This window comes from Octodon degus, unplaced genomic scaffold, assembly GCF_000260255.1.
Source record: "Octodon degus isolate 3935 unplaced genomic scaffold, OctDeg1.0 scaffold00123, whole genome shotgun sequence".
In the NCBI taxonomy this organism is placed as follows: domain Eukaryota; kingdom Metazoa; phylum Chordata; class Mammalia; order Rodentia; family Octodontidae; genus Octodon; species Octodon degus.
In genome coordinates this window covers 521697-537682 of record NW_004524699.1, presented here as the reverse complement: position 1 = coordinate 537682, position 15986 = coordinate 521697, and the positions used below count along the sequence as shown (strand labels likewise).

General features: G+C 50.7%; 1 protein-coding gene and 1 pseudogene across 1 annotated transcript in view; one reads left to right on the top strand and one right to left on the bottom strand.

The window, feature by feature from the left end:
• The window catches only part of Pnpla7 (patatin like phospholipase domain containing 7), a 94013-nt gene that overhangs the window by 27942 nt on the left and 50085 nt on the right, over positions 1 to 15986 (bottom strand). Inside the window, exons 15-20 of the mRNA XM_023700227.1 lie at positions 15303 to 15380; positions 14244 to 14449; positions 13037 to 13168; positions 12661 to 12784; positions 11735 to 11848; positions 4973 to 5042 (exon numbers count right to left, since the gene is read on the bottom strand). Coding sequence (XP_023555995.1) covers positions 4973 to 5042; positions 11735 to 11848; positions 12661 to 12784; positions 13037 to 13168; positions 14244 to 14449; positions 15303 to 15380 — 724 coding nt within the window. The remainder of the gene's footprint in view (positions 1 to 4972; positions 5043 to 11734; positions 11849 to 12660; positions 12785 to 13036; positions 13169 to 14243; positions 14450 to 15302; positions 15381 to 15986) is intronic.
• LOC101565946 lies at positions 5474 to 6369 on the top strand (annotated as a pseudogene).

The following is a 15986-nucleotide window of genomic DNA, read 5'->3' as shown; positions in this document are numbered from 1 at the left end:
CGTGCTCCCAGACAGAGCGATGGCTGCCGGTGCCTCCTCTCCAACGTGCTCCCCGCAGCCCAGCCTGCTGGGCCTGGCCCCACCTTGTGTGTGGAGCCTGAGCGGAAGGCCTGGCCGTCCAGAGAATGTGGTGCTCACCTGCCTGCTTTGCAAGGGGCACCTGGCCCCTTCACAACTCAGCAGGGTAGGCAGAGCCTCCACAGACCTCGGGCAGGATAGAAGAAATAAAAACTAGGTAGAAAGGGACAAATAAGTCAGGAGTTTAAAACTGTACTTTCAAGAAAAGCTGCAGCTTCAAGACAGAAATTATGTAAGCCTTTTTCCTTTCAGGAAACTCACTCAGGAAAAAAAAAAAAATCTCAAAATCCCAGTCAGCTGTGGCATACAACTATAATCTCAGCACTTGGGAAGTTGAGGCAGAAGGATTACCGTGAGTTCAAGGCCAGTCTGGGCTACAGAGTGAGTTTAAGGGCAGCCTGAACTATGTAGTAAATCTATCTCAAAAAACAATACAAAACAAACCAGGAAGGGTGAGATAGGTTCCCTGTTTCAGTCTCTGAGACCTCACAGGCCCAGCCAGCCTCGGGCTCCAGAGCCTCAGATGTCCTTGACTCTGCCTGCTATCTATTCCAGTGACAACCAGAATGGCGGCTACTGTCACAACCCAGGGGAGGAAACACCCAGACGACAAGCAAACAAGTGGCTTTAGTCAGCCACAAGCACCACTGAGCAGAAACAAAGGAGAATTGGTCACCCATTTGACATTATTCAAACATCCCACTCTTTTGGTCTGATTTTACTGCTCTTTCTGTAGCAGTTCTCTTTGGAAAATCACCTTCCTCTCATCTCTCCCAAGGACCTGAGGTATCGGAATCTTCCATTTTAGTTAAAACCAAGGGGGAGGGCCAGCCAAATAGCTCGGCAGGTTAAAGCTGGTTCCATCTCCTGGGCCTGCACTGCTGGCCCCGCCCCTGGGGAGCGCTGAGAAAGCAATTGAGACTGGGCATGGTAGCACGCGTCTGTAATCCCAGCTCTTGGGAGGCTGTAAACAGGCAGATCATTATGAGTCCAATCTAGTAGTGAGACCCTGAACACCCTGTAGACCCTTCCCTAAAATACACACACACACACACACACACACACACACACAACTAATGGGGACCCTGTGGCTGGCCTTGAGTAGCTTTGTTAGTTTTTAAGCAAGGTGCTTGAGAGCTTCCAGTTTAAACTGAACGTGGGTGGAGCAGGTTCGGTCCACATCAGTCACAGGAGACCCTGAATGTCAAGACTCTGCAGGGGAAGGAAGGCAGATGGATCTGGGCTTTGGGCTTAGGAGAAGACCCCTCTACTCCATAGAAACAGACATAGAATCTGGCCAGAAAACATCTGGCCTGGCAGCCCCTACAGCTGTCTACGGACCACATGGGGCACTGCCCAACCAGAGGCAGCAGGCAGAGAAAAGGGCTCCTCAGACCTGTGTGCAGACCTGGCTCACACAGGAACCCACCAGGACGCCCTGTGGAGGTTCTGCAAGCAGGGATGTGAGACCAGTGCATCCACCCTGGCTCTGGGAGCACAGGCAGGGCAGGCAGAGCAGGGCCATGCGCTCCCTGGCAACACTGCCACAGGAGCAGGCGGACGGGCGCCCGCACGGTGCTGGCCTAGCGAGCTGAGGCGTAAACTGGATCCCAGAACTCGGGGTCAGTGCCACCCAAATGGCAGGGTGCCAACAAGGGAAAGTCTTAACGAGAGCAAGAAGTGTTAATCCACAGACAGTGACGACACGTGCCAAGGCTTGGAGCCAGCTCACGGGGACCCTGGGGCAGCTGCCGAAACCAGCTAGAGCCAGTAACCACGAACGCGTCTAAAAACAAACACAAAGCAGAGCATCTCAACAGAGACACAAAGAGGAACCAAAGCACAAAAACTGAAATAAAATCTTCCTGGGTAGGCCTGATAGCAAAGTGACAAAGGAAGAAAGAGAGTGATACTGAAGACATTACAAAAGAGGCCATCCTCTCTGCACATCAGAGAAAAAAGATGTAAAAAAAAATGAATAGTGCACCGGAGACCTTTGAGACAATAATACAAGCCAAGAATTGGTGTCATTATGTTTCCAGAAATGGAGAACAAGTTCAAGCCTGAAAGAATTTTTGAAGAAATAAAGGTTAGAAATTTCTCAAATTTAGTAAAAGATATAAAACTATAAATTTAAGATGAGCAAACCAGGACTGGGGATTTAGCTCAACAGCACAGCCTGGAAGCCATGAGGTTGTGAGTTTGATTTCTGGTACCACAAAGAAAAAAAAAAAAAAAAAAAAGAAGAACAAACCTCAGATAAGATAAGCTGAAATACATTTATGCCCAGACATTTTAAAATCAAATTTCTGGGGGCAGGGGAGATGGCTCCTAGAATAAGCGCTTGCCAGGCAAGCGCAAGGGCCTGAGTTCAATCCCCAGTTCTGGAAAAAGAAAAAGAAAAGAATGAAAGAAAGAAAGAAAAAGGAAAAAAAATAAATAAAATCAAATTTGTAAAAACTACAGACAAAGGGATGAGCAGACGGCACAGTGGATTAAGGCTCTTGCTCAGGCAGGTGCAGGGCAGGGCTTCAGTCCCCCACAGACCGAGCCGGCCCCGCCCCGCCCCGCCCCAGCGCGCCTGCAGTCCCAGTGCTGGGAGGTGAAAACAGCAGGACCACTGCAAGTCCAGCGATCCGGTACTAAATAAAAATAAATACATAAATATAAAAGCTGCAGACAAATATCTGAATCTAAATATCTGAAATTAAAACCTTCTGAATACCTATCTGACATTCAAAAGTTTCAGATCTTGGATGCTCAGTTTTTTTCAGCTGTTCTGGATATCTGTAGGGAACAACCCAAAGTGTGTGAAGTGTAAACCGGTACAAGGATGGTCAAACTAGAACTCTACATCCAGTAAAAACACCCCTCAGGATGAAAGGAAAGACATGTTCAGACAAAGAAAGATGAAAAGAATTGGGAGCCATTCTGTTTAGAGGACTGCTAATGCAGACAGAAGGGTTAGGGTACAGGCAGGACCGCAAAAGCAGGGACAGAGGGGAGCAACAGGAAGGTGAGCAAGCCTGGGGGGTGCAGCAGATGCTTCTCCTTGTGATCTAACTCTGAGGGATGAAGCCAAGACTTTGCAAGGTTCCCAACGCTCGGAAAGGTAGCAACCCAGGTAGGACCGGGCAAGGGGAACAGCGTGGGACCTGCTCAAGGTAAGGCATCTCACTTCTCCCGGTGACCAGTGTTGGCACCACAGGTGAAGACAGTGTGGGCTCTGGGGTCCCTAATGTGACCACTCAAGACACTCAAGAAAGAGATAGGGAAGACCAAAACTGATAAATAAATGTGGGGTGTTCAAAAAGGCCATGTAAGGCCACGGGTGGTGATCCACATCCACAAGCCTAGTCCTGAAGAGGCTGAGGGGGCCGGGGAGATGGCTCAGGAGAATAAGCGCTTGCCTGGCAAGCGCAAAGGTCTGAGTTCATATCTCTGATTCTGAAAAAAAAAAAGAAAAAAAGCTGAGGGAGGAGGATAGCAGGTTCGAAGTCAAGTCTGGACAATTTAGCAATTTAGTGATATCTTGTCTAAAAAAAAAAAATTAAGAAAGGAGCTACATGGTCTGGGAAGATAGCTCAGTGGCATAAGTGCCTGGCAAGCCCAAGGTCCTGAATTCAATCCCCGGTACCTAAAAAAGAAAGAAAGAGAGAAGGGGAGGGGAGGGGAGAGGAGAAGAGAAGGAAAGAAAAGAAAAGGAAAAGAAAAGAAAGAAAAGAAAGGAAGGAGCTCCAGCTCCAACTCAGAGTGAGCTCCAACATCACAAAAATATATAAACAAAAGTTAGGCAACCTAAAAAAAATAGGAAAACAAGTTAATATTCTTTTTTAAAGAGTGGAAGAACAGAAAAATAAAATGGCAGAAATGAATCTTAACAGAATAGTTAATTATATTAGGTATAAATGGTCTACACAGATGCAGGATAATGATTATTAGAAGGGAACGTGACCCTATTATACACAACCTGGAAGGAACTCACTTCAGACACCACAGTCCTGGCACTCTGAAAGCAAAGAGTGGTGCTGAGCCCCAGGAGGCTGTGTCCTGGGAGTCAGAGGAGCAGCAGGCTGTCCTGAACAGGGATCTGCCCTCTCCTTTCCTCTGCTGGGCACAACTGTCCACCAACTCCCCCGGCACACAGGTGCTGCAGGACACACATGCCTGAATGGAAGCAGAACTGGAAGAAAATCATGCAGCAAAGGTGGACCCAGAGCAGGGGCTTGACAGAGGCCCTGTGTCAGGCTATGGCAGGAAGCCACCAGGGAAGGGGACGCCAAACGCCAGTGAGACAGTGGCTCCTGCACAAAGGACATGCTCGGTGCTGAAGACAACCGGCCAGGGCAGGATTCGAAGTCCCAGCATCCTGGAGTTGCTTCCTCACCTTCCACACTGGTGCAGCAGCCTCTGCCTCCCACATTGTCAGGCTTCACCCTGTTTCCTTTTCTAATCAGCTGACCAAAATAGGAGGGAGACATAGCACATCCTTCCCACGCCCAGGAGAAGTCCCCTCAGCGCTGCCTGTCGAGATGCTTGTCGGAAAGCCTGGCACTGCCACAGCGAGCAGCTCCTCTGCTGCCCTGATCGGAGCTGCTCTGGGTGGCTCTGGGCCTTTTCTAAGGGGAGCCCAGCACCCTGTGCAGCCTTTGTGCTCCTCTCCCTCTGGGCACTGCTGTGGATGAGGCTGGGCCCTGGCAGGTACTGCAGAAGGTGCCAGCAGTCCCAGGAAGGCAGCCAAAGGGGGTAGGCTGGGCAGCCTGATCAGTGGGTGGGGCGCGTGGAGGGCATGGCTGTGGGCTTTGTAGGAAGGGTTCTGGGGGGCGGGGAGGGGGCGAGACGTGGCAGTCAGGGGGCAGGGCTCCGAGCCTGAGGTCCACGTGGGAGCACACACCTGTCGCAGGTCCCTGCTGGAGGCTGCCCAGGATCTTCTCACCCAAGAGATGAATCAATTGAGTCACCACCTGGGGGAAGAATAAAAATACCTCAAACCACACTTTCTGGGTTTTTTAAATTATTATTATTATTATTATTATTATTATTATTATTATTTTGGTACTGGGGATTGAACTCAGGACCCTGCACTTGCCAGGCAAGTGCTTATTCTCCTGAGCTATCTCCCCGGGCCCCTGCTTTCTTTTTTGAGCCTGGGTCTTCCCATGTAGTCTGTGTTGCCTTTGGTGGCCTTAAAGCTCAAAATTTTTCTGCCTTGACCTTCAAGTAGCTGGACTGCATATATGCCAGTGTTCCTGGCCACACCACATTTTAAACCATGAAATGCTAGGAATTACAGGCCCCACAGTAATACTGAAATGGGACACTGGGGATTCCATCGTCCAGCTTTCTTCCCGGCCTGCCTCGCGCCCGCCGCCAAGCTGGGCCAGAGCAGCCCAAGATGGTGGACTTTGAGGATCGGGCGTTGGATGAGGAGAAGGTACGCATAGCTGCTAAATGCATCAGTCCTGCACCCCCAGGGGAGTTTAATGAAGTATTCAGTGATGGCCTGCTAGTACTTAACAATGACAGTCTCCTCAGGGAAGGGGCAGCTCATGCATTTGCCAGTATAACATGGATCAGTTCACACCTGTGAGGGTAGGAGGCTACGAAGGTCAGGTCTTACTTACAGAGCACGGTGATGTGGGTAACAGCAGATTTTTAGATCCGAGAAACAAAATTTCCTTCAAGTTTGATCACTTACGGAAAGAGGCAAGTGACCCCCATCGGAGGAAATAGATGGAAGTTTGAAGTCTTGGAGAGAATCCTGTGACAGTGCTTTAAGAGCCTATGTGACAGATCATTATTCCAACGGCTTCTTACTGTATATGCTAAAATTATAGATGGGCAACAGACTATAACTGCATGTGTTGAAAGCCACTAGTTCCAGCCTAAAAATTTTTGGAATGGTCGCTGGAGGTCAGAGTGGAAATTCACCATCACACCACCTGCAGCCCAGGCAGCTGGAGTGCTCAAGATTCAGGTTCACTATTACGAAGATGGCAGTGTTCAACTGGTTAGTCATAAAGATGTGCAAGATTCAGTAAGTGTGTCAAATGAAGCCCAGACTGCCAAGGAGTTTATTAAAATCATAGAGAGTGCAGAAAATGAGTATCAGACAGCGATTAGTGAAAACTATCAGACAATGTCAGACACCACACTCAAGGCCTTGCGCTGGCAGCTTCCTGTTACCCGCGCCAAAATCAACTGGAACAAGATACTGAGCTATAAGATTGGCAAAGAAATGCAGAATGCTTAAAGGCCGACTGTGGGATTCTTCAGTAGATGGAAAGAAAATGATTCACCATGTGTTCGTATGATACATAAGTGATTTATAAAGAAAAGTGCTATTTTGCTAGGGCTTTCAAACTTAACAGATTTTCTAGCCTCATGGAATACTGCTCAACCTATAGCATTGTCTTGACCTTGCATTCTCTGCCTTGTAATTTTCTGTCATAGCTATATCTACTTGTAATTTTTTTTTCCTGTTTTCTGTTGGAGAGAGAGAGATCTATCTTAGAATCATTTTACTGTGTAGAAAATTTTCCTAGCCATGAAGTCCTGCTACTATTTACGTAACATGTTCAGTACTTTTTTACTGCTGTGCTTCAGAGCACTTGTGTTCCTTCAGTGGCTTCTATTCATCCAGCAGATAGAGGGGCTGTGTTGTAAACGGTAGCTAAATGGAAGATGCATTCATCCTTTTCCATTTGGCTGCTCTGATCACCATTTACAGCATCTCATAACCGTTAAAGCTTTGCATTAGGGTCTTTCAGGTTCATTTGGGTGGGAGCAAAAGAAATATTCTGAGAATTCCATGACAGCCAGCTTTTCTGGGTGAACTTGTTTCTAAATCCAAAGACTTGAACCATTTCCTGCACAGAACATGTTTGCTTTTTTGAGGGGAGGGGGTTCTCTCATTGTCTCCTTCCCTATTGAGGTACTGACACCTGCATTTTTATAAGAATTTTACCCATTTACATTTTTGTTTGTGTGTGTGTGTGTGTGTGTGTGTGTGTGTGTGTGTGTTTAAGAACTGCTGACATACTGTGGATGTAGTAAAACTTGAGAAATGCCGTGCTGAAGGAATCATGGGTATCTTGTCCTTGTCCTTTAGTGCTTTGTGGCAGGATTGTACTATAAGCAAGTGAATCAAACAGCTCTATAAATCACAAAAACTAAAACCAAAGTGAAAAGAGTAACCTCCAGGCAGTATCTCTCTACTGTAACCTGTTATTTAAGAGCATACGAGTGTTTTCTAAGTAGGATGTAAATCTTGTTCCAAATTACTCTTTTGTAGTCCTGCCTGCTGAGAACTCAAAAGTAGCTGTGCTGTAGCATCCCTTCCCGGTGTACTGGCAGGTGAACGTGTGATCCCAGAAACACGCAGGTGACAGAGATATGATAGGACAGCCACAACGGTGGATTCATTCACATTGTTTACACTTCTGTGACCAGGCCTTAAAGGGAGGTCAGTTTTTTTTTTTTAAAACCAAGTAGTGTCTTCCTATTTCGAGATACATGTTTTTAAAAAAAGGTGTTTATGCTTCAGCTTTGTTTTTTGCTCAGTAATGCAGTCATGCAAGAGTTTGTTTCTAAGTGAAAGCTGTGTTAGCCTTTTTTGTTTTTTTCAAATAAAATATATTGGTATTATTTGTCATTCATACTATCCATCCATCATACCGTACTATCTTCTGTATCAGGTACTCCAACAGAAATATACCTGTTTTGTTCTAAAACAAACAAACAAACGAGACACTGGGCCCCCTTCTCAACACAGCCCCAGGTAGGAACTGCTGTGGCTTTAGGCTAGGAGGCCCTGGGCCTGCTGTGCAGGACACAAGGCTGAGCGATGGGTCTCTCTTCACTCCAGCCCAGGCAGATGCTCGAGGAAGCCACCCACAGACCCAAGGAGGACAAGGGCGGATGACAGAGCCTCCTGAATGGAGGCTCACCACGGCCGGGTGCCATCTGTTCCTGCCTGGGTGGCCCTCACCAGAGGTGGGTACCAGATGATACCCAAGAATCATCACATTTTAGGTACTATAAGAGTCTTTTCAGTTGTATTGATATTAAATGGTTAGAATTATAGATCAGTATATTTAAGGTCCAAGTATCAAATATCTACAACCAGCTTTTCAAACCTAAAAAAAGAAAGTTTGAGATGGGGTCTTCTTGCTATGTAGTTCAGCCTGGTCTTGAGTTCCCCACTGGAGCACAGGCTGGTCTCAAATTCACGGTGATTTTCTTGCCTCAGTCTCCCCAGCACTGGGATTATAGATGTGTGCCACCACGCCCCATCGGTGGCCAGCTCAGCAGGCCAGGCTAGGGCCGGCATGGCACGTGGTATCGGAGATCAAACCTGGATCCTTGGGCTTGGCACGCAGGCACTTAAGACTGCTGAGCTATCTCCCTGGCCAGTTGGGGTGTGCTGTTGTTGTTGTTGTTAGTGCTGGTTTTAACCCTTTATTCATTTATTTGGTACAGGGCCTCCCTACAGCTGGGACTCCTAGCAATCCTCCTGTCTCATTCTCTGCAGCATGGGGATTACAGCGTGCGCCACTATGACAGGTTCCAGGGGCTGCGGGCTCGTGGCAGGGCCAGCACTACCAGAGATCAAACCTGGGTCTTTGTGCTTGCTAAGCAGTTGCTTAGACCACTGAACCATCTCCCCAGCCCCCCCCAAAAAATCCTAATTTTTAATTGACACTACTGTCAAAATTGCTTTCTCGATGCTTTTGCATAAGAATAAAGTGAGTTGAGTACTTTTGAACTGCTATAATTTTCAAGCTGCCAGAGCACACACTGCAGGCTGCCTATCCACCACTGCTCTGGGTGCGTCATGGAATAACTGAGGGGCTGCAAGCCCTCTAGGCGACCCACGAGCAAGGGCTTTTCCTTTCCCTCTGTTCAGCCTCCAGGGCTCACTCAGGACTAGGTCCTGGCCTCTGGTAACCCTGAAGGGTGCTGATGGGGACTCCTGCAGCCTCACTGCCTGGGCTGGATGCAAGCCAGACCCTCTGGCCCAGCACAGGATGATCCTCCCTGACTTAGGCAGCTGCAGGCAGAGACCCACACTGCAGGTTTAAACAGTCTGCTCAGAGGGGTCCAAAACATATGCCAGAAAAAAAGATGCCATATACGAAGTGGATCTAGCACCAACTGTTAGTTGTGCTAGTTTAGAGGTTTTTAAAAAATCCACTTTATTACAGAGAACTTGAGACCTCAGCCTCCTACAACAGCAGACAGAAGAGCACAGGGATTGCCATTATCCTTGTCCCCTTCTATTGTCTTACTTCACACATACCCTGGACAATTTTGGAGCGAATCCCAAACACAGAATCTCATTCATTAATATCTGAATATGTTTCTCTACAGGATAAAAACATTTAAAACATAACCACAATATAATTGTCACAATTAAAAATTAACAATAGGGCTAGGAATGCAGCTCAGTGATACAGCACCTGCCTGGCAAGTGTGAGGCTGTGAATTCAATTCCTGGTACCAACAAAACAAAATAAAAACAGGAACAAAAAGAAAAACCCCTACAAAAAGAAATATTAACAATAACCTGAAGTGAAAGCTAATTTTAAAAATTATTTTCCATGTCAAGAGGCAAAGGTCAGTATACCAATACATGCATTAAAAAACTCCGTGTGTGTGTGTGTGTGTGTGTGTGTGTGTGTGTGTGTGTGTGTGTTGTTAGGGCTACACCCAGGAGCCCTGTAGGAAGCTACATTTTTAGTCTTTTATTTTTTGAGACAAGACCTCACTATGTAATGCAGGCTAGCCCTGAACTCCCTATGTAGCCCAGGCTGGGCGCAAGCTCACGGCAACCCTCCTGCTTCAACCTCTCAAGTGCTGGGATCACAGGTGTGCACCACCACACTCAGCCTTTTTGTTTTGTTTTGTTTTGTTTTAACTTTTGACATGTGGGTCTTACCAGGTTGCTAAGTTGCCCAAGTTGGGCTAGACTTTGGATTCTCCTGCCTTAGCCCCATACAGCAATGGAGTCACAAGTGTGTACACCTCACAAGCTGTGCTGGGAATCTTTAATCACCATGCAATACACATTCCTAGTACCCATTTCCTGCCTGAGGGGGAGCAGCTGAGTGAGAGCGGGCTCAGCAGCACAGCACGCTGGAGAGTGAGCTGCACTTCCTGACCTAGCACATCCACCGGACCAGCAGCTCCTGTTAGGGCCTGTGTTTGAATGTCCCCACAAAGCCTCACGTGGTCATGGCAAGCAGACTTTTCAGAGGCTACTAAATCTAAAATTGATGACTGATTCATGGCCTAATGCTGGGATTAAAGGTGTGAGCACTACACCCGCCCTAGGGTGGCAGCCTACGTACAATATAAGGGACAGAAAGGGCTTGCTCCTCTCTTCCTCTCTTGTTGCTTTTGCTGTCTTCCACTGCCAGAACAGTGGCCCCTCTGCCATGCGCCACTCTGCCTTGGAACAAGCTGACAATGGACCGAAACCTCCACAAACTGAGAGCTTAATAAACCTTTCCTCTCTTAAGTCTGGGTGTCAGCTATTTTGTCTCAGCAACAAAAAAGCGTCTACGACAACTCCACAAGACAAACACCATGTCTGCAGTAACAGCACATGTCAACCACGTGCTTAGCAGCTGACTCCCAACAGCCCCAAATTGGAAACCACCCCAATATCCATGGCAACAGTGACATGAGCCCTGCCAGCTTACACTTCACTCAGGCCTGTGCTCAACTGGGCCCAGGAGGGGGGGCAACCTCGGTGCCCCCCAGGCTCCCAGCAATGTGCTAAAGGTGACCCACGAGCAGGGGCTATGCCTCCTGCGAGAAGCAGGAAGGCTGCGAGTGGAGACAGGGAGCTGAGAGGCCTCCACATCCGTGTGCTTGGGCGGTGAGTCTCCTGCAGACCCTAGGAGCAGCCACAGAAGAGGCACCGCTACCCTCCCTGGACTGCTTCTGACTGACCTGCAGGACGTGGACCCCTGGGCCTGGAAGAGTCACCCTCTTCCCTGGAAAGGGACAATAACTACGCAAGGTGCTGCTGGCTGACCGAAGCCCAGCAGTCCCCACACTGCCCCAGAAGCTGCTGACCTACCATAGCTGCACAGTGGCCTTACAGATGTGGTCCATGGCCGGGGCACCTGCCCACTGCCAAGGGCAAGGGCCCCACATTAACATGGGGCAACATCCCTGATCCCAAGGATCCCAAGGACAAAAAGCAGGCCCAGACCAGGGAAGGTGAGACGCTGCCCATAGCTGCGGCCTCAGCTCTGCTGGGTGCTCCCAAAGTCACCACGTCACCTTATTCTGGAATAGCCAAGTGCTGACTGAGGTTCGCAGGTTTGTGCTTGTGCTTTCTTAACTGTCCGTCCCACACCATGGACCATCCCTTCAGGCAGTGCTGACAGGCCTCAATCTGAGGTCAGGCTCTTCCCTCTCTCAAAACCTGTGTTACTCACATGCAAAGGAAAACCTAGAAAGAGAGCTGCCCCAGCGCCCTTCTCTCTTCCCAGGTCCCTGTCCTCAGTGGTGCAGGGACAGCCTCTCCCTGCGGCATGCCCTCCTGACACTGTCTCCACACTGCCCTTCCCGCATGCTCCAGGCAAGGCTTCACGTGTGCCTAATGATCACCTGGCCTCGAGGACAGCCGCACCGGGCTTACCTGTGGGTATGTGCGCTTGATGGACGTCAGGGCCCCCGCTGGCAGCTTGGCCAGCTCCGAATCCCGCACAGCATGCACTGTGGTTGCCCTGGCCTGATGGGTCAGCATCTCCACCTGAAGGAGGAGAGCTGAGGCTGGGGCCATGTGGCCTGGCAGAAGCAACAGGAGTAGACACAGCCCACAGGAGCTGGGCACAGCCAGGACACCACAGGTAGGGGAAAGAGCAATACAGCTCCCCAACTGCTGCTCTCATGGGGAGCCACAGCGCATCGTTTCTGACCATGCTGCGGACCACCGCAGGTTTCAGACGCCATGGATTGGCATGAGGCAGTCTGAACAGTCCCTCAGACATTCATGCCCTCCCTCGAGGGGGTCATCAGATATGTTCTGTGAGGTTATAAGATCCCACGAGTGGTGCTGAGGTGCCTGCGCCAGAGATGCAGCTGGCCCCACAGGTATGCCAGAGAGCCAGTGGGGGTCAGGAAACCCAGACTCCGACGTGGAAGATCCCCTGCTCAGGCCATGCCCAGGGAAAGTGGGTAGGAGCCACAGAAGAGCTGGGGTTGCCCAGGATAAGTGGCCTTCAGCACAGGCTCACCAAGGCCCCTGAGCCCAGGAAGGCCCTAGTGCCCAGAGAATACAGCGTGTGCCAGGGTGGCAGCTATCGCTCAGGACAGAGACCCACCCATGCCACGCCTCTCTCCAAAGAGACCTCAGGTGGCAGCAGTGGCCCCGTAGCCCTGGCCCTCCAGGGCTCTGGCACCAGTGGGGAACAGGTGAGCGCCTTGGAGCCGGGGGCCGGCATCCCACGCACATGCCGGGGCAAACGCTAGGCCTGGCTCCGCAAACAGGGAGGGTCTGCTCCTGCAGGACCTCAGGGCTCAGGCTGGACCCAGAGTGTCCCAGGAGACAGGCCCGACACCTACCACCCCAATGAGGTCTCCACGGCCGTACTCCCCCGCCAGGCGCTTTTTCCCGTCCTCCTTGCGGATCACAGAGCGCAGCCGGCCGCTGAGGACGATGTATGTGCAGTCAGACTTGTCCCCCTGCCTGCAGAGACAGAGAGGCCCAGAGGCCTTTGCCAGCTGCCCATGGAGACACATCTCCTCGCCTCCAAGCAGCCATGAGCACCACGGGTCTCTGTGCGCCACACATGTGCAGGCGCAGCATGTGGGCGTGGTGCATCTTGCCCACCCGTACACTGAGCCCACAGCATCTTTCAAAGGGTGGGAAGCCCACTAGCAGTGGCCATTAGCTGGATGTGGGGCGTTGCCTGCACTCTGTAGTGCCTGTAGGCCTTACCTATATACGGCACGCCCAGCCTCGACTTCCATCCAGTCCAGAGCAAAGTCAATCTGTCGCACAAAGGACGACATCCTCTTCACCACAGTATGTGCAACAGCCAGGACAATGGCCGGCTGCTTCCGCATGATCCTGCAGGCAGCTAGAATCACCCCGCTGCCCACTCCCACCAGGTCCCCACACTTGGGGTCACAGCACTTGGTGGCCCATGGGACCTGAAGCCCTGCCTCTCAGACAGTGACATGATGCTGCCAGGCAGGACAAAGTGCAGGCTGCTGATCTCTGGGGTGCACGGGAAGCCTTCCCCAGCACTGGTCACCCATGGTTCCCTTGGGCAAGGCCACCCAAAATACCAGGGTCCTGGCAATAGGGTTCCACATGTGGCATTCAGACTGAGGGCTGATGGAAGTGAGTGTGGGGATGGGCATAGAGGGTCCATCCTGAGGGTGCAGTGGCCAGAGGCCCTGACCCAAGAGGACATCATCCCTGGGGCAGCAGCAAGGGGAGGGAGGGACTCACGGGCTGCTGTTGCCACACTGGGTAGTAAACACAAGGCAGATGCCACTGTCATTTATTGAAAACAGGAGGATAGGGCTCTGCCTCTCCAAACCCCAGCACTAGCAGGGCAGGGCTGATGTTTTCATCCCAGGGTCAGAGGGGAGTCCCAGAATACTGGCAGGGTGATGCCCATGGGACGTGTCTATAGCAGGGACTGTCATACCACATACAGATCTGCACATGCAGACAAGGACATGTGCAGACACACATGTAGATGAGGACTCATGGAGATGCAAAAACACAGGTAAGAACACACATGGATACATAGAGACCCCAACAAGGACACTCACAGGGACACACATGGAGATGAAAAGACAGATAAGGACATATAGACATGTACACAGATGTGGACACATGGACAAGGACAGACACAGGTACACATTTGGACAAGGACATGTGTAGACGTGGACAATAACACAGATACACATGGAAAAGGACAGACATGTGCACATGAATATGCACTACACTGCTCTCCCACCCAGCTATGACTGTGGCTCAAGGTGCCCAGCAAGGTGACAGCAGGCCTGGCCTTGCAGAGCCCTCAAGGACAGAGAACATGGTATCATCCTCCCATGGGAGGTGGACTGGACAGCGAGCGGGGTGCAGGAGGTGTCCTGTGCCTCCAGGTGGGTGGAGAGAGGTGACTCACTCATAGAAGTGGGCCTTGGAGATGGACAGGAAGCTACAATCTCTGTTGGCCCTGATGGTAAACATGAGGGGCTCGCCTGTGAGCACCGCCAGCTGCCCCACCATCTCCCCAGGGTGTGTGAGGAACAGGCAGGTGTCCTCCTGGCTGTCTATCTTCCGCTGGTACACGTGTAGCAGCCCCGAGACCACGAACAAGATGTTGACATCCTGATGAAATCAAGAGGGGCCTAGAGTCTTAGAGGGAGAGCAGGAGGACCAGAGCCCAGCACAGTGACCCAAAGGGCTCCACAGGGCCAGATGAAGCTGCCCTGAACACAGGTTTGCTTTTCTGTTATGCTCTCTGTGTATCTGTGGACACAGCTAGCCCCTGCTCAGAACCTTCCCAGGGTCTATGGTATTATTCATTTGGTGCTTGTTTTTTCTGAGACAGGGTCTTACTATCTAGTATAAGGCTGGCCTTATACTCACTATGTAGTTCAGGCTGGCCTCAAATTCATGGTGATCTTCCTGTCTCAGCCTCCTGATTACTGGGATTTTGGGTGTGTGCCACCTGGCAACTATTTAGTTTTGAATCATAGGAAACTTGCTTTTCTCATCTTGAAGCAGGTACTCCCAACTCCCAGTGTCCTCAACCCACGGTTCCCACAGGAGGCCCACCTCCCTAGAAGTTGTGGTAGGGCCCACACAGCAACGCCTCTACAACCGGATAGGTCCTACCTTGCTATGGGCCAGTGCCTGATGCCAAAATCCCTTCCACCCTGATCCCTTCCACAATGATTCTGCTGCAACACCTGCGCATACACCCACAAAACCAGCCTCTCTGGACCCACAGTGGGACTCAGCAAAGTTGGCCTCCTGCCCCAACCCCTCAGGTTCTAGCAAGGGGGCAGGGGCAGCAGGGGCAGTGGGGTTGCCTGAGGCACCTGCTCACAGAGATGGGGGCACAAAGGTGGTAGCCTGGTGAGAGGATGCTTCCTTGAGCACTGCCTCCAGCTGCCTGCTTGACACCTACCAGCGAAGGGCAGTGCCTGGCAGTCCCTGTGCCCACCCCATCACTCACCTGGTCTCCTTGTCTCAACACCACAGTGCCTGCAGGGACATGGAAGAATGTCACTCGTCCCTCCAAAAGGGATGGGTCCTAGAACATGGAACAGGTTTCAACAAGGGGCCTCAAGAGGCATCAGAGTGAAGGCAAAAAGGCCAAGGCCACTGGGGAGGCAGCGGCAGCGGCAGCAGCGCTCCAAGTACGGGCCCCTCTGAGGACAAGCACGAGCACAGAGCTGAGGGCAGAGGGCAAAGAAGCATGGAGAACACTGCAGAGAATGTAACTGGAGAGCAGTATGCTGGCAATTCACGGAACAGGGAGAGTTCACCTGACTCAAAGAGGAAATACATATAGAAAGGTACAACACAAACAAAAAGAAAGCGAGAACTTGACATCTGGACGGTGAGGAGCAGGCAAGGGGAAAAGCTGGGAAACACGACTAGGCAAAGCCATGCATTTGTACGCACGAGATGGGTGGGGCAGTGATCCTGGGGGACATCGGCAGGTTTTTGAGACTAGCAGTGGGATTGGCTGGTGGGATTCTCATCCTGACTAACTCTATATGCTGGTGCTCGTGAGCCAGGCGGCTGCACTGAGGATGGCGATGTGTAATAGAGGGGTCACGCTTGGAGTGCCTGCCATCCTGGTCTTCTAAATATGTACTTCTTGTCATAACATACCAATTATTGCCATACTGTC